Source organism: Hyperolius riggenbachi, chromosome 12 (assembly GCF_040937935.1).
Source record: "Hyperolius riggenbachi isolate aHypRig1 chromosome 12, aHypRig1.pri, whole genome shotgun sequence".
Taxonomy (NCBI): domain Eukaryota; kingdom Metazoa; phylum Chordata; class Amphibia; order Anura; family Hyperoliidae; genus Hyperolius; species Hyperolius riggenbachi.
Window position 1 is genome coordinate 32,795,097 of NC_090657.1, and position 23,877 is coordinate 32,818,973.

Below are 23,877 nucleotides of genomic sequence, written 5' to 3' on the forward strand. Positions count from 1 at the left end.
CAGTGATGCAATCGCATGTCACCTATGCTTTCTACGCATGCTGAAACAGAAAGTAAGAATGATACATGAGAATGTGATCCCAGACAGAACATTACAAATCCACCACATGATTATGTGTCATTTCAGCTGCTATAGGTGGAATCATGTTACATGATCATTTGTAGTGACATAGTGACACCTTTCTGTCCATTAATTGTATGGCCAGCAGAACAGGTTTTTCCACCTCGTATTCAGTACTATATTGCGTCATCCACTAGAAGTCAAACGTGAAAAACAACAACTTTACCAGCAAAGTAACACTTGGAAAATACTTTATTTTTAATCAAAAGAAGTGTCATCCTTATTCATTTCATATTCTGTAAAACATGTTGGCTTTAATGCATTTTCTTCCTCCTGCACGAGCTCACAAACTGCCAGGGCCATTTTGTCTTATTTCACATTCTCTTCAACCTCATTGGCAGTATAGGAAGATACAACCTTGCCATCAACCAGATCTTCCACAATGGTCTTCACAACTCTTTTTACTTAAAAAATAATAAATGAGAAAATCAGTGTCATACAGTGATAGAAGACTATGCATATGTCACAACCTACCCCCTTTACCACAGTTTGTGCTGTTGGCATAGTATGGGAACTTTTGGTATGGACATTTTATGGTTATGATCTTTCCAAAATAATATGCAGGTATTAACTCTGCGTGGCCAGTGTATTGAATTGGGAACCACTAGGTAGTAAATGTTTTCGGGGATGGTTGGTCTGCTTGTTCTCACACCAGTCAAGTTTGCTGTGCATCTGGAAGTAGTTCTGTAACTACTACAGTACTCACGACTATTCCATCCTTTCTATTTCATTTTCAGCATTACTACTCCACTGAATGTACTTCTTCCCTAGTTTTTTTGTTTAGTTTAGTCTCTCTTCCCCTTAAGCCTTCCTCTTTTTTTCAGGCATGGTCGGAAGAGCCCATTTCCATTTCCGGGACAATTCCGCATACCGTCATACTGAAATTCCGCTACCGTTTCATTCCGACGGTATTCCGGAGCTGTTCTGCGGAATTCCGACGTATACGGAATTCCGTCAGAAAAATTTTAAAATTTCTCTCTCTCTCTCTCTCTTTCAAAAAGTACAAATCCTTAATCATGCTACTTTTTCTATTGAATTGATCATAATGGTAGTATGGTTTATGCTAGGCCAGCTTTAGCATGTAGTGTGGTTCATGGTCTAGAGGGTAAGACAGATACCTACTACCCACTGCGTCCTGGGTTCAAATCCCAGCTATGGAATATAAGCATGCTTTTCAAAAAGTACAAATCCTTATTCATGCTACTTTTTCTATTGAATTGATCATAATGGTAGTATGGTTTATGCTAGGCCAGCTTTAGCATGTAGTGTGGTTCATGGTCTAGAGGGTAAGACAGTTACCTACTACCCACTGCGTCCTGGGTTCAAATCCCAGCTATGGTATATAAGCTGTTTTGAAAATCTGCAATTCCCTACTTGATGATATAAGAGGATGGATGGATGGATGGGAGGAGGAGGAGGAGATGGATGGATGGATGGATGATGATGGTGAGGAGGAGGAGGAGGATCTTTTGGGTGTCATTCCAGAAAATTCCGTCGGAATTATAAAATTTCCGCGGAATTCCGTTTAAGAGGTATAGGAATTCCGATCCGACCACCGGAATAGGAATTAGCTAATTCCGTCCGGAATCACGGAATTAATAATTTCGCGGAATTTTCCGACCATCCCTATTCATGAATTGTTCCTCACGTCCTTCTCTTGTTCCACTACCCTTTCACTTCTTCCTATAACCTACTTCTTCCCTTAACCTTCTCTTCTTCTACTAATCTTCCTCTACAATTCCACTTCTTACCATAACCTTCATTTTCTTCCCCTAAGCTTCTTCTCCGTTCACTAACCTAACTCTACAGTTCCACTTCTTACATAACCTCCTTTTTCTTCCACTAACCTAACTCTACAGTTCCTCTTCTTCCCATAACCTCCTTTTTCTTCCACTAACCTAACTCTACAGTTTCACGTGTTACTTACCATAACCTTACTCTTCCTCCTCTAACCTTCCTCTCCTCCAACTAAACTTCCTCGACAGTTCCATGTCTTACCATAAACTTCCTCTTATTCCACTTGGTACGTGTGATGCAGTAGAAACAAAAAACGAAAAAGACAAAGGGAGCTCAGATGATGTAGTGTAGTATGTTAGGGCAGTAAAAAGTGAGCAGATCAAGCATTGGGTACTCGAAAAATAAGGTTGCAATAGGGGCAAACAACCAATAAAGCAGGTGGATACTGGAGTACAACCGTCTGCACTCAGGGATCTGGATCTTGCTATGTGTGCTCACACTCTTGAAAAAAAAGGGGGAGGGACCCTATACGGGGCACTCAAGTGTGCCGGTAGGGTTACCATACTTCATTTGAAGTGGAAAGATAAAAGGGATAAACAGGCACCCAAAGGTGGTAAAATGTATTAAAACCAATATAATAAATAAAGAAATGAGGAGTGGCTTCTTTCTCTCCGTTATCTCTTTCACTGACCTTCCTATTCTTCTACTACAGTTCCACTTTTTCTTCCACAAATCTTCCTGTTCTTCCTCTGACTCTCCTATTCTTCCTCTAAACTTTCTATTCTCCTCTTATCATTCTCTTCTTTTTCGATGATTACGTTCAGGCCCGGATTTACTTCAATGAAGCCTATAGGCACAGATGTCCTGGCACCCTGGACTTCCCCTTTCATAAACCTAAAAACCCACCACCAAACTGTACCCCGAGTGTGCTGGCTTTCTCAGCTGTCACTTCCCCCTTACTTCCTTTGCTAGTCATAGGTACCTACAGTTGCCCTTAGTATTAGGTAGCCAGAGGTACCCTCAGTATTAAGTAACTAGTGGTGCCCCCGACTGAAGAGAGATCTCAGAATGCCGAGAGCTGGGTGAGTATCCTCTCATTTACACTCTGCATAGGGATGGAGGCACTTGGGGAGGGAGCCACCTTTCCATCGTTGTGCGCCTGTAGGCACGTGCCTACCATGTCTTATGGTAAATCCAGCCCTGGTTACTATCTTCCAGCAACCACAGATCTGAGAAAATTCTTCACCTCAAATTCTTTGTTTTTAATTCCAAGCATAATGCCCCAGTTGAAGGTTCTTGTGTTTTCTTACGACCTATAATGTTCAGTTTCTGATGATGTTACTCCTACCTGACTTTGGTCCATTCACAAAATTCTTGGTTGTGGACACCACTGTTACCACTTTCACTTTATGCCCCAGGGAAACTTTGAGCGACAACAGTCTAAAGACCTGACTCCAGCCTTCACTATTATTTATCTATCTACCCTGGTGCTTTTCTGCTCCTGCTTCTCTCTGTTCTTCAGTTATACTGTCTGCAGTGTGTTTATTTGTTTACATCATGAATGGAGACTCTACAATCTCTTCTGCATGTTTTCAGGCTTCTGAGAAGGTCCTACATCTGTGATTAAATTAAATCACTTTCCCGTAAAATTTTAAGGGGCTTTGTGGCTGACCTATTTTTCATATAAAAATGTCCATCACATAATGCCCAACTTTTTGAGATGAGAAAGAGGACACTTAAGCCACGCCCCTGCCACACCCTGACCACGCCCCATCACACCCCTAGTCACGCATACCATAAAGATTTTAGAAGAAAAATACAGTATGTTGTTTTATAATTCAAACTACAACAGTCCTTTCTATCCTGGTTCATTTTCCTTCATATTAACATTTTAAAATGAGTAATATATCAATTTAAAGCATGGGAATACAGTTTAGAATCAAACACATTTTTTTAGTAGAGAAATATATATATTTAAACAGAAAGAGGGGCACAGTCCTGAATGAGGGACAAATGAGGAGGAAAGAGGGACAGAGGGACAGGGCTCCCAAGGAGGGACTATCCCTCCAAAAGAGGGACAGTTGGGAGCTATGCCTTAATGAAAAGTTGCCAAGCACATAACATTTTAGCACTGGAGAGCTTGTACATTAAAGTGGACCTGAACTCCTGCACGGGACGCAAGGAAAACACAAATACACCCTGTTTGTGTTTAGAGTGAAGAGCTTCTCTAATTCCCCCTCAGTTGCAATTAATCACACTTGTAATTTGATCTCTCAGCTGTATCAGCACAGCAGTCTCGGCAAGCCTCAGCAGCCTCAGCTAGTTTGTGAACACATGATGTTAAACCTTTGTCTGCTTCCATGAAAGTGGACACACTGCAGATTTGCTGTGGGATTTGTATCAGCTATAGCAAAGAAATGTTTTTCTTTGAAGGTTATTACGTTGTTGCTTATCTTCAGGTCTGCTTTAAGAAAGGCTACTGTTAACTTCTGTTATATAACACTTTAACAAGAGTTGGGTTATTCATTATAGGCCAAGGCAAGCTAGTCTACTACATAATGTTACTCATATTAATTCTAGACTAAATATTCTGCTGTGTAAATGGAAAACATACCGTGCAATGGCACATGCAAATAACATGCTGTAGCTTATCTTTTAGAACAGAGGAGAGGTTCTGAGTTAAAGGGACTCCGAGCAGTAAAAATAAACAAAATTGGTACTTACCTGGGGCTTTCTCCAGCCCACTGTAGGTCGGGAAGTCCCCCAGCGTTCTTCTGGCTCCTCTCCCGATCCCTCCGCCGCATACTGCACCGGCGACACCCGGGCCGGGTGTCAGACTCCCACTTCCTTATCGGTGACGCTCGTTGTCATCACGCTGGCCACTGCGCGTCATCAGGGCAGCTGGTGTGACAGTACTGCGCATGCGCAATTGAACCGCGCATGCGCGGTACTGTCACCCCAGCCCCCATGATGACGACGAGCATCACCAATATGGAAGTGGGAGCCCGACACCAGGCCCGGATGTTGCCGGTAAAGTATGCAGCAGAGGGAGCGGGAGAAGAGCCCGGGGGAAGCCGGGGAAACTCCCAACCTACGGTGGGCTGGAGAGAGCCCCAGGTAAGTACCAATTTTGTTTATTTTTACTCCTCGGGGTCCCTTTAAAGGGGCACTGGGGTGAAAAACATTTAACTTTAAAATATGTGCAAACATAAACAAATAAGAAGTACATTTTTTTCCAGAATAAAATGAGTCATGAATTACTTTTCTCCTATGTTGCTGTCACTTACAGTAGGTAGTTGAAATCTGACAGAAACGACAAGTTTTGGACTAGTCCATCTCTTCATGGGGGGATTCTCAGGGATTTATTTATTTTCAAAAGCACTTAGTGAATGAAAGTTGCTCCGTCCAACTGCCAAAAAACTGTGTAGTGAGCAGGGAAGCTGGCCAGCATCATTGTTTAAATCCTTTTTAGGTAATATCTTTATAAAGAATAAAAGCCTTGCTGAGAATCTCCTATGAAGAGATGGACTAGTCCACAACCTGTCACTTCTGTCAGATTTCTACTACCTACTGTAAGTGACAGCAACATTGGAGAAAAGTCATTTATGGCTCATTTTACTCTGGAAAAAATGTACTTCCTATTTGCCTATGTTTGCACATATTTTACAATTTTTCGTGCCCCTTTTAACAATTACAAGATGTTGAGAAAAGCAGATTGTAGAAGCACAAGAAGTGTAAGACCCTACAAGTCTTCCTACCTCTACTATTTAATGACTCCTTCCAGAAACAACATACCAGCGAGTTCAGCAAGGAATGGCAGTAAATTACTATCATTAGTTATCTGTTGCAGTGATTTGGGGCTAGCAATATGTCACCTATCATCATAAGCATAACTGTAAAGAGCCAAGGGAGGATTATGGCTGTTGAACATCCTGAACAGAATGCATGACATATGAAGAGAGACAAATTATAGCGCTCATACATTAGCAAAACTTACCTTTTTTCTCTTCAGGTTTTTCCACTTCCACCTCCACTGGCTTTGCTGCAATGGGGGCCGGCTTTACGGGGGGTGCAGATTTCCTGAAAATAAGATTGCGTTAGAGCAGTTCTGTATGAATACAGTTTTCTGATAATATTTCTGAGAATATAATGCCACACTATAACATCATCTCAGTGAATACACCTAGAGCAGGATTATCCACCAGGCACCCTAGGCTGGTGCTTGGGGCCTATTTGGTGGCAAGGGGCTCACTTGCCACCTTCTCTGACCTTTCTTCACTTCAGCTTACCAAGAGAACCCCAAGGGCTTGATTCACAAAGCAGTGCTAACCTACTTAGCACGTCTAAAGTCTTTAGACGCGCTAACCAGGGTGCTAAGTAGGTTAGCACTGGATTTCTGAATCAGATCGCGCGCTAAGTACCGCGCACAAAGTTTTACGCGCGCAAAGTCCCATAGGCTTTAATGGGCACTTCGCGCGGAGCGCCCTGCACTCTGTGCAGTGCGCACGTAAAGTTTTACGTGCGAAAAGCTCATTTAGACATGCTAAGGGGTTTTTCACAGGCGTGCTAACAGTTAGCACCGCTTTGTGAATCAAGCCCCACATCTACTACCTTGCCTTGGGTCCCGTTACATCGTACTCCATCTCTGAATACACCTCATTGGCCGCAATAGCAGCATAGGGGGCGATATACAGGCTGGGAACGCGAAGAATCACTCGTGTTCCCATGCCTGTCGGCCGGTGACGGCCAAACCGGAAGTGTTCGCCGGCGGATCCTGGAGCGTCAGAGCGGGGCTGCGAGGGCACCGATCGGCTGCAGGGGGCTGAGGGAAGCCCCAGGTGAGTAAATCTCATTTTTTTCCTTTGACTTTAGGTTCACTTTAAAGAGGAACTCCAGTGAAAATAATGTAATAAAAAAGTGCTTCATTTTTTACAATGATTATGTATAAATGATTTAGTAGGTGTTTGCCCATTGTAAAATCTTTCCTCTCCCTGATTTACATTCTGACATTTATCATATGGTGACATTTTTACTGCTGGCAGGTGATGTCACTAGAAGTAGCTGCTGCTTGCTTTTTTGGCAGTTGTAAACAGCTGTAAACAGCTATTTCCCACAATGCAACGAGGTTCACAGACAGGAAACTGCCAGGAAAATGGTCCTCTCAGTTTCCTGTGGGAGGGGTTTCACCACAATATCAGCCATACAGAGCCTCCTGATGATCTGTTTGAGAAAAGGAATAGATTTCTCATGGGAAAGGGGGTATCAGCTACTGATTGGGATAAAGTTCAATTCTTGGTCACGGTTTCTCTTTAAATGGAAGGCCAACACTTAGACACATTTACTTGAAAGGAAAGCCAGGGTTGGAGCTTTCTTGGGTATGGCAGGGAGTACCAAAGGGTAGGGTCAGCAGCTGTGGCTTTAAAGGTTTTGTGGTGGACTATGGGTGGGATTAAGTTATTAGATCCTGGTGATCGAAGGTTATCTGAGGGCCCAATCTACTTCAGTTTGACTTGTATTTGATCTTTGTACTTACTCGAATTCTCCCTCCAACAGGCGGCGATACGTTTCAATTTCCATCTCCAGTCTGGTCTTGATATCAAGCAGCTCTCTGTACTCATAACTCTGGCGTTCTATGTCTGATCTGATCTGATGGAGCTGTTCCTCCACTCCACTGATGGAAACCTGGAGCTGTTGGATTCGTGCTCCATAGCGGTTTTCTACCTCCACCAATTGGACTTCAAGGGATTTTTTCTGATGCGGAGAAGGAAGACATCATGGCTTGTGTATGTAAATATTTTACAGTTCAGAATCTAATTCAGTCTACTGTGCTTTACATTGAAATCGCTCCACTCATCCCGTCTCACTCGTATTTTTAACCTGTATACATATATATCCTTGACCACTATCTCCACTCCTACAAAAGGCTGTTTTCATAACGTCTTCACTAATAACCTCTTCCCATGCATATTTCCAAAATTTCTCTAGGACTGCTCCCAATCTTTGGAATTCCCTCCCTTGTCCTATTAGATTTGCACCTACCTTAAAAACATTTTGAAATGCCCTAAAAAAACAATCTCATCAAACTCTACTGCTCATCTTCCCCCCTCTTCTAACAATCTTCAAATACCCACCTTTCCATTTCTCCTTTTGATTGTATACTAAGCTCTCTTAAAAGAAGCATTAAGAGGAATGAAACCCAGCATTTCTTCTTTGCTCTAATAGATTATTTACAGGATATTAATACAACCAGCATTTTTTTACTAGAACAGCATTCAAAGGGTTACACACAGGAATTAGAAGTTCCCTGCCAGCAAAGATGTACGCATCAGAACTGTAGATAATGTTATCTTGAATTTAATTGGATCAAGTGAGGAATGTAAACAAACACTTCTCTGACACTGCAGGCTCTGCTGAGAGGGAGGGGTGAGTAAGAGTCAATCCCTCCAGAAATACATCTTTATTACATTCCATGTAGGTTGTCTTACCTACCAATGCCAGCTGAGACTGCAGCTCAATCTCCAGTGCTTGGAAGGTACGTCTAAGGTCACTGATTTCCGACTTGCTAGTCTGTACTTGCTGCTTGCCAGTGGAGATCTCCTTGGCCAGCTCTTTGCTCTGAAAGGGTGAAGAAGATATATTACCATGTGACTAAAAGAAACAAGATGTTATATGCTGCAAGTATTTCAAAGTCTACAGACATCACTCCCAACAGTCCCTTTTGTTTCTCTTTGGGGCCAAAATTCCTCTGTCCCTCTTTCTTTACCATTTGTCCATCTTTCAGGGCTCATGTGTACAGTGATCTGTGTAAATGTATTGAAAAATGTGTTTAATCGCCTCTAAACTTTATTTTTATAATTTAAATTGATATATTTCTTCTTTTTAAAGATAATACTGTAAGAAAAAATAAATCTGGGGCATACTTACCTCAGAAGGTGGAAGCCTAATGATGCCTTTCCCGTCCTCCTCCATCTTGGCTATCCAGCCTTGGGAGCCCCGAAACTACCCTGAAAGTACGCGCAGGCACAGTAGCGTCTGCAATATTTACCTATCCCGGCTCCAGCGCAGGCACAGTAGCAGGTTTCCGATCGGGCTCAGGCGGAAGTAGCTGATACCGATTGGGTCCACTCAACTGCACATACGCAAGCATACGAAATAAGCTACTGCGCCTGCTCTGTATTGCAGTAGGTAAATATTTACATTCCCAGTGTTCGAGGCTTTCCGATGCTGAAATGCCGAGATGGAGGAGGACTAGGGAAGCCTCATTAGGAAACAGAGGCTTCCCCCTCCCAAGGTAAGTATCCACCAGAAGGTTTTTTTTTTTTCTTACAGATTTTCTTCAAATGTTAAAATGAAGGAGAACTAATAATGATCAAGAGGACCAGTGTGGTCTGAATTTTAAGACAATTGTCTTTTGCTCCTTAGTTCTTTCTGGTATCCTTGGTTAGGGTTGTGGTGGGGTGTAATTAGGGGTGTGTCTTAAAGTCCCTCTTTCCTATCTCAAAAAGTTTTACCAATAGCCTGAATTAGACTGCGCTCCACAGATTATAGTACTAAAATATAGGGGATCGCAACTAAACGAGAGTACCTCACTCAATACAATTCAAACCCAAAGACCAGTTGCGCATCAAATCTTGCTTAATGCATGCAGCATGAAGATCTCCCTATAAAGAGAACAAAGATGCGCACATAGTGCCCAGTACTGCTATTTTAACAGATTCTGACACCTCGTGCTGCACTCCTGGGGGATGTGCCACCACCTGGGGAATACAATGGGTCGGCCCCCCTCGTGAATTCACTCACCAACTCACAACTTGCACCTTGCATATAATATGACTCTGCTGTCCAGGCGGTATATCCAAGTAAAATCCAGGCTTTATTAAAAAGAATAAAAGGCAGTGGGTGACAGACCTCTCCTCTCCCTGGCCGCGGTACACAGGGTAGTGCGTCTCCACGATCCTGCCGATAGTATCCCGGTGACGTCAGCGCGCTCCTAAGCTCCGCTCGATGCGTTTCGTCTCAGTGACTCATTCAGGGGCTCCCTCAACTATAAGGAAACATTCACAGTGGTGCATTGCAGCATAATGGCCGCTTTGTAACATGGCTTGTCGCCGTGCAACACACCACCTATGCGATGTTCACAGTGCGGCGGGTGCGTTGAGGTATAATAGACTGCGACTGCGTGCAGTGTGTTATTGAAAAGCGTGCGTGTCAGCAGTTACAGCGAAGCATACTTTTTTCATTGTATGCTTTACTGTATATGATGCAACTTGCGGTTAATGTGTGGCGTAAATCCATTGTGCCCACTGTGAAAATAGCCGTATGCCAGCTCCACACTAATAGATTGGCACCCTATATGGCAAAAGGATCAATCTCTCTTCGATTTCCCGTACTTTTCCACAGAAAATCTATTGAAAATCGATGGCCCAACGATCGACTATCACTACTGCTTCACCCTCAATTAATGCAGAGTTTCTGCCCTTACCAACTAATAAATCAATTTCAAATAAAAATTGATGGAATTTTGATGCTGAGGCAAAAGATTTCTGGTAGGTTCCGTCAGAGTAAAGAGGGTAGCAGACAAATTTGCCTGTGGGATGTACAATCAGCTTTATGGTGGCCACTAATGATCCAATCTCTTTCATCCAATCTTACCAAATCTATGTAGTATAAGGGTAAACTGAGTGAATATACTGAATGGATACTTCAGGCATTTACCTTATATTACATAGAAATGGTAAGCAGAAACCTGCAGCCAGAAACCTGCAGCCTCCAGTGATCACAAAAACTAGGTGACCAGGGATAAAAGCACTCATGAGTATGCAGGTAAATACTCCACAAACCTTTATTATAACACAAAATAAAAGTAAAAACACTCACTTACATCATGGGTCCTGCACAACCGGGACCAATTCAGAAAAAAAGCTAAAAGTGTTAATCATGCAAATGATAAAAACCTTGAGATGCCCACTCTCTAGTCAGTCTGGACCGACCGGTTTCGACTTTTGCCATCCTCAAGGGTCGACTATGAAAATATGCATACATTTTCGGAATTACACATATATACGTAATTACATATTCGTAATTCAATTGACTTTGTATACTTATTCGTAATTACGCATGAATTTACACGTCATTTTGTGCAGATTTTGGCGATTAATAGAAAAACTAATTATTTTAAGAAGAATAGTGGTTACAAGTTACAAAAATATTTTAAAAATGCATGCGATTTTAAAATCCATTTTCTCAAAAACTACAAAGTCTTTTTTAACAGTTATTTTTGTAACTTGTACCCACTATTCTTCTTAAAGTGGAATATAACCCAGTATTTCTTCTTTGCTCTAAAAGATTATTTATAGCATATAATATACTAACACAATGTTTTTTGTTTTTTTTTGTAAAACAGCATTTAAAGGGTTACATCACAGGACTGACTTTTTCTCCTGCAGGGGCAGCCACATCCGAACTGGTGATAAGCTTATCTTCTGTATACATTATTTACTTGAGACAATTAAGTAAACATTCTCTGGCTGTGCAGAAACTTATGCTAATGAGTCCTGGAGTGAAACACAGGTCAGAAATCACTGCTGGCTGCATTTAGAACAGAATTACAACAGTTATGAATAAAATGCACCAGCAGCTTTCAAAGTAAATAAACTAAACTTTGGGCAGTTATAATTTCTAAATGAATTATAATACTTGTGCACAAAAGCAAATATGATAATTGTATGGGCTATAAAAAGTAGGAAAACACATTTTTGTTGAAAATTTTGTCAGAGTTTTAACCACTTTACCCCCATGCGTACGGATTTCTCCGTCTCTTATTCCATCCTTTAACCCCCAGGGACAGAGAAATCCGTACTTTCCGCGCTCCCGCCGCTGCCCGCGCTCCCGCTCGCTCTAGCGCGCACTCCCACCAGTAAACACGCCGCCCGCTGCTCGACCGGAGATCAATGAACGGGAAAATCCATTCCCGTTCGTTGATCTAAGCCCCACAATGATCTGCTGCTGCTCCGCTGAGCAGCGCGATCATTGTGAAAAAAGAAAAACTCTCAGCCTCCTAGTACTTCCTGCAAGGGTCCGGAAGGACGCTTGCAGGTTGTATTAAACAAAAAGTTACTGTTGCCATCTTGTGGCCAAATAGTAAATTACACCCTAAAGAATTTTTTACATAGAAATAAATTAGTGTTACACAAAAAATTAACTCCTTACCTCCCACACTCCCCAATTTTTTTTTTGTAATTAAAAAAAAAATTATATATTTTTTTAATTGTACATTTTTTTAAATAGTTACCTTAGGGACTGAACTTTTTAAATATTTATGTCAAGAGGGTATAACACTGTTACTTTATAAACTATGGGCTTGTAATTAGGGATGGACGCAAAACTGAAAAAAATGCACCTTTATTTCCAATTAAAATATTGGCGCCAAACATTGTGATAGGGTCATAAATTAAATGGTTTTATAACCGGGACAAATAGGCAAATACATTTAATGGGTTTTAATTACATTAGCATGCATTATTTAAAAACTATAAAGGCCGAAAACTGAAAAATAATAAATTTTTTCCCACATTGTTTCCTATTTTCCCATGAAAACACATTTAGAATAAAATAATTCTTGGCATAATGTCCCACCTAAAGAAAGCCTAATTGGTGGCGAAAAAAACAAGATATAGTTCATTTCATTGCGATAAGTAATGATAAAGTTATAGACGAATGAATGGAAGGAGCACTGAAAGGTGAAAATTGCTCTGGTGGTCAAGGGGTAAAACCCCTTAGTTGGGAAGTGGTTAAACCGCTTTAACCTATGTAGCAATTTTGGTAGCAATAGCATGTACAGGGGCTTTGCTATTCACCGCCAAAGTCAGCACGAGGTTGCGTGTAAATTAAGCATAAATTCATGCGTAATTACAATTAGGAACAATTAACTACGAAATGAATTACACTATTCCCCTAAACTTTGCATTACGATTACGATGCCTAATTTCGCATTACGATGCGTAGTTACGCATGGGCGTAATTTCTGCTCATCACTAGGGAGGGTCGACCTGTATTGCCAATATGGGTGGTCTAGTTTTTAATTTCCATTAGCAAAAAGTCTTACCATTTTAGCAAACCATGCCTCTGCTTCCTGACGATTCTTTTCCGCCAGACCTTCATAATCCTGTCTCATGTTATTCAGAATCTCAGTGAGATCCACTCTTGGAGCCGCATCCATCTCTACACTGACCTCGCCACCAGCACTTCTTTTTGCAAATTCCATTTCCTAAATAACAATAACACACAGTTATAAGCACTATTCCCTCTTAAAGTAACATGGAACTCAGCATTTATTCTTTGCTTTAAAAGATTATTTACACCATAAAATCTATTACCACAAAAAAAAAAAAGTTAGAAGAACAGCATACAAATCATTAACACAATACTTTATTTTTAAGTGGGCAGCTTCTGGCTGGAAGATGTGGTATCTTATCTTTTGTTTACGAACTGTAGCTCACAAAGAAATGTAAACATAAGCAGCATGCTGGTACTGAGCTTCCACACATTGGAAAAGCAGTGACAGCTGAGATGTGATCACAAGATAGTTTGTAATCTATAAATACAGCAGCTATGCAATAAAATGCAGTGGCGGCTTACAGAGCTGATTTGACAAACTGAAATCTCTCCCCAAGTTTATTTCAGATTAGTTGGCTAAAGCAAACCTGTAACATGCCAAAAAGAAAAAAGTTAGATACTTACCTAAGCAGAAGAAAGCCTCTGGATCATACATGTCAAACTCCGGCCCATGGGCCAAATTTGGCCCTCAGAGCCATCAGATTTGGCCCTCAGGTAGTAGTGGGGACACTTTGCATTATGTTTGGCCCACTCCTGACAACCAGAGAAGCGTAAGCCCTAGATTGCCATATGGGGAGGGGGACAGCACTAGATACCAGGGAGGGAACTGTATAGGAGATGGCAGGGGACCACTAGACACCAGGGTACTGTATAGGGGAATAAGGGGGCCACTACACACCACAAAACTGTATAGGTGAGGGAAGACCACTAAACACCAGGGAACTGTATAGGGAATGGAGAGGGGCTATTAGAAACCAGGGAACTTTATAAGGGTGAGAGGTGGACTGGACACTAGACATCGAGGTCAGCCTGCGACTTGGTCCCAGAGCTCAACTTCGGCCCACTTTGTATTTCAGTTTGACACCCCTGCTCTGGATGGTCCAGAGATTTCCCAATCAATCCATGAGCCTACCATTAATGCGCTGGGTCCCTCTTAACATATCCAAAAAAGCTTGTTGGATATGTTCTCTTGGCTGCACTCCCCTTCATGTATGAGCATGGCTGTACTGTGCGTTGGACTATTTGGAGCCCAGCACCCCCCCTATCCAGCCAATATTTAGGTGTCTGTCATAGTAATTTTTCCACTCTACCCTTTGTAATGGTTCTAGCCCTAGTTTTGGGCTTTCAGGAAACAAAGCCTTCGATTGATTACCTTATTCGCAGGGGTTGAACTCGATGGACGTATGTCTTTTTTCAACCAAAATAACTATGTAACTATGAAGCTGCTGATTGTCCTGGGCATGTTTATCTATTGTTGCACATTTTTGGAGGATTCAAAGTGATTAGATGTCCCCCCCCCAAAAAAAAAAAATTGATCTTATGCATCACTAGCTTAAAACCTTGTTAACATTTGTTTTTGCAAATTGAAAATAAATGCAATTATTTAAAAATGGGAATAGTAAAGTCTGTTCTTCAATATTAAAATGCACAGTTCAGGTTGCAAGAAGTCATTAGTGGCCACCCCAGGTCTAAACTGGGAAATGGATTTTCACAAGATACACATTTTTGGGAAAATCTGTACTCTCCTGATAATGTTTCCTTGTGTCCATTCACTTTAATGTATTTGGATAAAATGTGTTGTACTGGGGGCACATCTGGCTACTATGGAGTGGGCTATACTGGGGTAGGGGCTTATACTCGAGTCAATCACTTTTTCCTGGTTTCTGAGGGAAAGTGGGTACCTCGACTTATACATGGGTCGGCTTTTATGCGAGTATATACAGTACTTGGCCTAGGGGCATTAAAAGTATATATCTAGCCTTGAAAAGGAGTCCAGAAGGCACAGAACTTCACCAGGGGCAGCTCAGTAATGGGGGAAAGGCTCTAAGAGAACCAGAGCCTTCTCTCTACATAGGTAAGTATCACTTTAGATCAGAAGGTATTTTAAGATCAATACATGAAAACATGTGCTGTGAGAAATCTCAGAAAAGTACATCGAAAAGGGAGGGAACATTGAGTTAAAAGAAAAAAAAATATGATACTTATTAACTTGCCTCCTCGTGGCTCTTTTTGAGGAAGGCCAGCTCTTCAGTGAGGCTTTCATACTGGATCTCCAGGTCTCCTCTGGACAAAGCCAAATCATCCAGGGCTCTGCGGAGGCCAGTGATGTCATTCTCAACGTTCAGGCGAAGCGCCAGCTCATTCTCATACCTGCAGAGCGAATACGAGGTCAGGATAAATTATAATCAACTGGACAAAATGATTTGAAGCCCAGCTAAACTCAAAATCGAACAGAAAATATGCAAAGCAATCTTTGTTGGATAGTGTAAAATAAAAGAACATTTGGAAATCCGCTACTACCACCTGTGCTGCCCTGACTTTCTGGAGCGGAGAATGCAGATGCCAGTAACCAAGGAGATGTAGCAAAAAACTCAGCTTCACCGTACTATGGTATAAAATTTCAATCTTTAGGGCCCTTTTCTGCAAGCAGTTGAAAGGCAGTGAAAAGACTGTTGAACTCTCACAACTGCTTGCTGTTGCCTGGTAACTGCTCACTGATTGCGCAGTTCAGCTGCCTGTGGAAAAGGGCCTTTATTGTAGAATCATGAACACCAGCAGCATAAAAAACTGATCTAAATGTTCTGTGCCTTGCCTAGTTACTTATGCAAGTGAAGAGGCTCCTCTGGATCCAGACACATACAGTACCTACTACTTAGCCCTGTAGCATGTATAGTTCTGTACTGTGCATCATCTGTTTGGGGCAAGATAGTGCATCAATAGCCTTTAAAGGGACTTAGAGCTGTAACATTAAAAATATTTTATACATACCTGGGGCTTCCGCTCCATACCTGCCCCATCCGCTCCGATCACTGACGTCAGTCGGGGCCAGCTACGCAGGAGAAGTGCGCACTCTACGTATATCTCCAGCAGCTGCTGGAGAGATACGTAGAGGGTGCACTTCTCTTATGCCAGACTGGCTCCGACTGACAGAAGACCGGGGACCCGGGTTCCCGAAGCTGCGAGCAGCGGAGGATGGCGGCATGGGAGCGTTGGAGCGGATGGGGCTGGAGGAAGCCCCAGGTATGTAGAAAATCTTTATAATGTTACAGCTCTGGTACACTTTAAATAGGATAATGCATATTATACCTGCTTGCAGCATTATGCATCTTATAAGGCTACTGGTACATACACATTTAGAGGATCCTCTTTGTTGGTACATGTGTCTACACACAATCGAGCATATTCTTGTAAACCAAGACCTCTGACTTAAAATTAGTCGTTGAGACGGTAGACTTGGTCTCCCAATAGAGAAACATTGTTAATTTAGAAGAGAAGCAACACTTTCTGTCCTACTGATTGGCAGATGCTGGATCTTGAGGGATGCCCCTTGCATCTGGCTCTGCTGCCTTGCCCAACATCTTTGGCAGACCTGTGGCTGGAGAAATTCTCCCCAGTAGCACCTACGCTCACTTTTTGAAAAATATCAAAAAATCCAAACACCCTATAAAACTCTTACAGTGAATCCAAAGAAAACTGCATGGCTTATTTGTATCTGAATGCTGTGCTTCTGTGTTGCCTGGAAATGACTTTCAAAGGCATGGAACTGCATATCGAGTAAAAAGGATAGCACAGAGGAAGGAGAATGAGAAGTCTTAATGGGTACACACATCAGATAAAAGTCTTTGGAAAATGAAAGATCACAGACCAGTTTTACCCCCTTCCATGAAGTATATGAGAAGTATATGAGAGCATACACTACACAGTCTAGTCTATTGAGCTGAACTCCCCATCAGATAAAATCTTCCTGCTAAAGATCCGTTCCTGCAAATTGCATTCATAGTCTATGATATCTGCAGATCTCATACACACCTAGTTTAACAAACATTCATCTGCAGATCTGAAGATCCATCCTGGTGGATCTGATCTGCAGATGAATGTCTGTTAAACAAAGTGTGCATGAGGATCTGCAGATATCATAGACTATGATTTCATTGTGGAGGAACTGATCTTTTGCAGGAACTGATCTTTTGCAGATACTGATCTGTTGCATGTGTACAGCATCTGTGTGTCCAGCATCTTGCAAAGAGTTTTCTTTGATGGGGAGTTCAGCTCAATAGACTAGACTGTGTAGGTATGGCTCTCATACTACATGGAAGGGGGTAAAATTGGTCTGTGATCTTTCATTTTCCAAAGACTATAGTCTGATGTGTATACCCACCTTAACTCTGCCCATATTTACATTGCTGAATCCCCTCACCTCTCCCAGCTTTATCAGTGTCTGGCAGGGCCGGACTTTCCATAAGGCACTGTAGGCATGTGCCTAGAGCGCCTGATAAAGGAAAGGCGGCTCACTCCCTTCCCTATGCAGAGTCCTGAGCAAATCATAAATGAGAGGTTATTCACCCAACTCTCAGCATTCCACTGACTATCTCTCCCTACAGTCCGGGGCACCTCTAGTTACTTAATACTGAGGGTAGCTCTGGCTACCTAATGCTAAGAGAAACCTGTGGCTACCTATGATGGGCAAGGGAAATAAGGGAGTAGTGACAGCTGGGCCAGCCAGCACACTTGCAGTGCAGTTTGGGGTTTGTAGCCTCATGGAGGGTGAAGTCTAGGGTGCAAGGACATCTATGCCTTTAGGCTCCTGTGATGTAAATCCAGGCTTGGTGTTTGGTATGTCACTTTAAGATTAACTAGTGGATAATTTAGACAGGAAACAAGGTGGTAACTGGTAAGCAGACTGTAATACTTTTTTGTTGTTGGACTGCTAAGACCAGCCCAGCATATGCATACTTTACATTCCATACATAAATACTGCTTGCTGAAGAATTTTACTTTTAGCCACAAGATACATTTTAGCTTACTTGATTCTGAAGTCATCAGAAGCCAGCCTGGCGTTGTCAATTTGCAGGATAAGTCTGCAGTTTTGAGAAGTGGCTTCAAAGATCTGGAATTTGAAGTAAAACACGATTAGGACTCTGACTACTCCCTTCCATCCTGTATAAATAAAAAATGCTATCTATAATAGAAATAACAATGCAACTGTCTTAGTGCTGAGTGACAGCCAGCAGCTGTAGAGATGGAAAGGTTGTTTTTTCATCAGTGCATACACATATTCCCATTTATAATTTATAATGGAAATTCAGTATAGTGAATAAAACACCATCACGTTTATTGTAGCTTAGCGATCATAAATTATCCCTAATGACCACTTAAAGTGGTACGGTCACAGAAGTGCAAGCGTACAGCTATCAGTGTGGGCTGATATAAATCCAGTTATCTGAAATTAGATCCTGCAGTAATTGCTCTAAACCATTGCCTGCCTCTTGTCTTATGGAGTCTGGCATTCATTCCTGTATGAAAACTATCTGAATGGAACAAGTCAGAGAAACACCCCACAAGCTTTTCCTGTCATTTTCTGATTGTGTTTACTGAATAGCAGTGCAGAAATTAGTGATCGCTAAATGTAGGGGAATTATACAACATTCTAGAAGACTTCCGACACTCCCAAACCGTAGCTGCGCGGAGACCTGATGAGATCATAAGTAGTTCTGGGCAATGTGGCTGTGTTGTTCTCCAATACTGATAAACAGTATTTAAAGATAACCTTAAGTAAAAAAAAAAAAAAATGAGATGAACTCACCTGGGGCTTCCCTCAGCCCCCTGCAGCCGATCGGTGCCCTCGCAGCTCCGCTCCGATGCCTCTGGAATAGCAGCATAGGGGGCGATATACAGGCTGGGAACGCGAACAATCACTCGCGTTCCCATGCCTGTCGGCCGGTGATGGCGAAACCGGAAGTCGTCGCCGGCGGGTCCAGAGGCATCGGAGCGAAGCTGCGAGGGCACCGATCGGCTGCAGGGGGCTGAGGGAAGCCCCAGGTGAGTTCATCTCATTTTTTTTTATGCCTTTAGGTTCACTTTAAGTATTTATCAAATAGTTATTGTTATTGATTTATAAAGTGCCAACATATTCCATGTCACTGTACAAAGTTAGAAAACAAACAAGGGGTGCAAAATGATGCAGACTATGATGTGCATCAAATATGGACACTGGTACAAAATACAGAATTGGTAATTACAATGGCAAATGTATCATGATAAATAAAATGAATAACAAAGAGCAGCCTACAAAATGAAAAAACGAATTCCAAGACAAAAAAAGTGAGTGAGAGAGCCCTGCCCTTGTGAGCCTACAATCTAATTGAATAGTGGGAAATGGGGTTGGGGGGGAGTATGCAGTATACATACAGGCAGTGTGTTTAGGTTATCTAGTAAGGAGTGCAACTTGGCCTTAGGTCGAAGGGGGGATGGCCTAATTTAGAGCATATGCTTGTTTTTGCATCAGTTTATTAAGACTTGATGACAGCATAAAGTCATAAAGGACACTTGAATATCACCAGCTGAAGGTGACCTTGAAGACTGAGATACATTAATAAGAATTAATTCCATTATGGTCTGAAAGGAAATAATTTACACTGATCAAACATTGAAGCCTCCTGTCTATTATTATGTGGGTCCCTCAAGTGCTCTAAAAAAAAAAAGCTGCATGCACTCTGACCCCTTTGCCTTAAGACTATCCTTAAAGTGGATCCGAGATAAACTTTTACTCATTGCATAATTGTGTTCCTTTCATATAGTTTATAGGGCATTCCTCAAGCCAAATACTTTTTTTGTTTTGTTTTAATACTCTAATTCCCTTTAAACTAAACAAGCCTCGCCCACAGCTTCAGAGTGCCTTGGCATTCTCAGACTCATGTACCAAGGGCTTATGGGAGCTCAGTCTGGGCAGGAGGAGGAAGAGGTTACTAGCCGGAGACTTCAGAGGTAGAGGGGAGGAGGGGAAGTGAGTCAAGATTTCACAGACTGAGGGCTGGAGATGCTATCAGCTTGCCTCTGTATAATGTAACAAACAGCACATGGCTGCCCTCATTGTATCACAGGAATAAATAATCATAAACTGTTGAAGCTGTTTGCAGCTATATTTGCTGTATAAACTTTAGACAAGATATATAGACAAGTTGCTTTTTATAGTTAGTTTTTCATCTCAGATCCGCTTTAAGTGTTTTTTTTCTGTGGGATGAGACCAGATGGGCAAGTCTTCTCCCCAATTCACATCTGTGAATCTTTATAACTCATGGCCCTGTCACTGATTCAGTGGTTGTCCTTACTTGGACCACTTTTGGTAGGCACTAAGTCCTTCCATTTATGAGATGCCTTGACCATCCCAGTCATCCCTGTTTGATCCACATCAAAGTCACTCTGTTTTCATGCCTGTTCCTCCTGCTTCCAACACATCACCTCAAAGACTGACTGTTCAAAAGTCTGAAACACTGCTAGCTGTTCAGCGAATAATAGCCAACCGTCCATTGAAAGTACTAGCCGATTGGCTTCTAATAGCCGATTGGTTAGTGTAACTGTAGTCTATGTTTGCCATTATTGTAGCCAATTGTACTACTACTTTATGGCCTCTGCGCCCAGTTAGGGAAAACTAACATTAGTGTCTATTAGACGCCTGCTGATGCCTGTGCCTAAATGACCTGACCCCAAATTAATGTCCCATTTCACAATGGATGTAGGGAAGTTGCTGTAAGGTTAGTTAAAGTGAACCTCCGGACTAAAAATCTACTCAGCAGAACTGAAAAGGCTTGCTGTTTCTTTAACAGTTTCACAGCATCAGAACTTTGTTATTCTTACCAAAGCATCATTTTTAGATGAATTTTTAGCTAAGCTCCACCCATCAAAGAAAATAAGCCCGGGCTTTTTTTCCCTGATGCTGTACAGAGCATGATGGGATTTCCTATGTTGTTATTCATGTTGCCTAGCAACTGGGAGAGGTGCTCAGGACAGTTGGAACTGTGTCTCATGCTCCCTGTCTCCTCCTTTCAACCAAAAAGATGGCTGCCCTTATGAAATCAAACATTTGCCTGTTCTTTTAAAACAGTGTGGGTAAGAGATTATATTACCTATCTGTTTTAATTACCATAACTAATGTAACTTAATGACAGTATGTTTGTTTAGGCTGGAATTCCTCCTTAAGTCATGTAAATGCAGTGATGACAGCATTTTCTTAACCCCCTTGGCGGTATGAAAAATACCGCCAGGGGGAAGCGCAGCAGTTTTTTTAAATTTTTTTTTTTTTTTTATCATGTAGCGAGCCAAGGGCTCGCTACATGATAGCCGCTGCTCAGCGGCATCCCCCCGCCCGCTTCGAACGCCTTCGGCGATCACCAATCAGGAAATCCCGTTCAAAGAACGGGATTTCCTGGAGGGCTTCCCCCGTCGCCATGGCGACGGGGCGGGATGACGTCAGCGACGTCAGCGACGTCGGGACGTCATTGGGAGACCCGATCCACCCCTCGGCGCTGCCTGGCACTGATTGGCCAGGCAGCGCTCGGGGTCTGGGGGGGGGGCGCGCGCCGCACCGGATAGCGGCGATCGGGCGCGCGGCGGCGGCGATCGGGGTGCTGGCGCAGCTAGCAAAGTGCTAGCTGCGTCCAGCAAAAAAAAATTAAGTAAATCGGCCCAGCAGGGTCTGAGCGGCACCCTCCGGCGGCTTACCCCGTGTCACACACGGGGTTACCGCTAAGGAGGTTAAAGTAAACCTGAAGTAAAAAAAAAAAAGCGGTGCAAAGTGTTTGCACGCCAGTGAAAAGCCCTTTATCATGCCTAAACTCAGTTTAGGCATAAGAAGAAACTCACGCGAATTTTCCGCGAGCGCAATCGCGCAGGCGCGCGCGCAGCACCCCGCGCTTCGCGCGCAGCGCCCATTAAGCCCTATGGGACTTTGCGCGTGCGCGTTAGTGCGAGCAAAACTTTGCGCGCGGGACTTTGCGCGCGATAATCAGCACAAAGCGGTGCTAACTCAGCGGTGCAAAGGTTATCATGCCTAAAGTCTTTTAGGCGTGATAACTGAGTTATCACCGCTTTGTGAATCAGGCTGTATGTGTAGTACTTATAAGGAATAGAACGTTAGTAGCAAAAAAAGGTCTCACATTTTTATTTTAACTTATATAGCTTTTGTTTTTATAACAATGCATCATTCTGTCATATTTGCAGTTTAAAACCCCACTCTGTCTTTTAAGCTATAAAACAATGCAGAAATAATGACCCTTTAACTTTCTTGCAGTAAAACCTTATCACAAGTTGTCTCTCACTGCTTCTTTGATGTTTAATTGCTTCAGAAAATAGGACTGTATTTGACCCAGTGGGTCGAAGAGCTCAGAGAGGCTCTTTTACATAGATAACAACTGAAGCTTTTTTTTTAACACTTCCTGTACTAGAAAACAATATGAGATGCTTTTCTTGGCTAATAACGTTCTATTTCTCAGCTGTATTACAATTCATTATATCATACATTTATTTTTACTCCAGGTTTGCTTTAAATACATCTGGAGACACTTCTGAAAGATTCCTGCAAAGGGTTAGCTGGGCCTCTAGTGTTCTCCAGTGTCCCCCACACCCACCATCAGAATTGAAAACAGAACCTTACCTGGTTCTTCAAGTCATTTATGATGTTAAAGTACTTGCTGTAGTCTTTGCCTCCTGCGCCAGCGATGTTCTCTGCACGCTTCTGATACCACTCATGGATTTTGTACTCCAGGTCGCTGTTGGCACTCTCAAGGTTTTTCACTTTTTCGAGGTAGGAGGCCAGACGGTCATTAAGGTTTTGCATGGTCTGCTTCTCATTTCCACCGAAGCTTGAGGATTGATAGGACGATGTCGCAGAGCTAAGCCGGGTGGTCATGGTGGATTGGCGGAAGAAGTCAACTCTCTCTCAGACAAATGAGAAGAAGAGACGGATGATGGAGTAGATGCAGGCTATCCTCTGCAACAACTATATATACAATCAGCAGTGGGCGTTTTAATGTGGAAATTTAACGGTATGCCCAGCCAACACCGGTTGCAGGGCTTAAGCCAAAATTAGAAGTTATTACTTATGACAATTATGCATCCCTCGGGCTTATTGTATAACAATAGGGAAGGGTAACATTCTTTTTTTGTACGCTAAATGTTTTTTTTTTATCTGTTCCTTTGCTCTTAGCTTCCTTGTATGCTGCACATTTTATGACGGCCTGTCTCCTCCGGGCAACATAGGCAATAAATCAAAAAAGCGTTTGTCTGGCATGCACTAATTAAGGCATTACAAGTGTAGCTGACCACAGACAGTCAGACTGACGGCCAAGGATGTTTGTCACGAGCTGAAGTGTGAATGTCACTGGCCAGTAATTCATAAACAGTTTTGTCCTGGGCTGCCACCTGTTTCTTGTTTGCAAAAATCTGTTTTTTTGTTTGTAGGAATAACAGCAATTATTCAGGAAGCTCAGCAATGTGCGTGTGCATCACATATCGTGATGTTAGGCAGTAATTACGGGAAATACTCTGAGCCTTTTGGACCAGAAATGTCTAGATTTACTCCTCAACAAATGCTGTATACATTCCCGACACTCTGATTAGCCAAATAAATACATCCAGAGGGCTGAATCTGGTGTGATACCCTCAAAGGCAGGGGGTGTAACTAGAGAGGAGCAGCACCTGTGATCCCAGGAAGGGCCCAGAGCTGTGAGGGACCCAATAAGACAAGACAAATAACATTTATATCACACTTTTCTCCTGGCGAACTCAAAGCACCAGAGCTGCAGCCACTAGGACGCACTTTATAGCCAGTAGCAGTGCTAGGGAGACTTGCCTAAGGTCTCCTACTGAATAGCTGCTGGCTTACTGAACAGGCAGAGCCAAGATTCGAAC

The 23,877-nt window shown here is 42.4% G+C and overlaps 1 protein-coding gene across 1 annotated transcript; it reads right to left on the reverse strand.

Moving 5' to 3' along the window:
- Window positions 1-342: 342 nt before the first annotated feature.
- LOC137541960 (keratin, type I cytoskeletal 47 kDa-like) lies at window positions 343-22,900 on the reverse strand. Its single transcript, XM_068263524.1, has 8 exons — window positions 22,622-22,900; window positions 17,997-18,079; window positions 15,186-15,342; window positions 12,962-13,123; window positions 8,347-8,472; window positions 7,391-7,608; window positions 5,855-5,937; window positions 343-524 (listed from the first exon to the last, which is right to left on the reverse strand). Exons 1-8 carry the CDS (start codon window positions 22,874-22,876, stop codon window positions 430-432), a joined length of 1,179 nt encoding a protein of 392 aa, XP_068119625.1. The 5' UTR covers window positions 22,877-22,900; the 3' UTR covers window positions 343-429.
- Window positions 22,901-23,877: the final 977 nt, after the last annotated feature.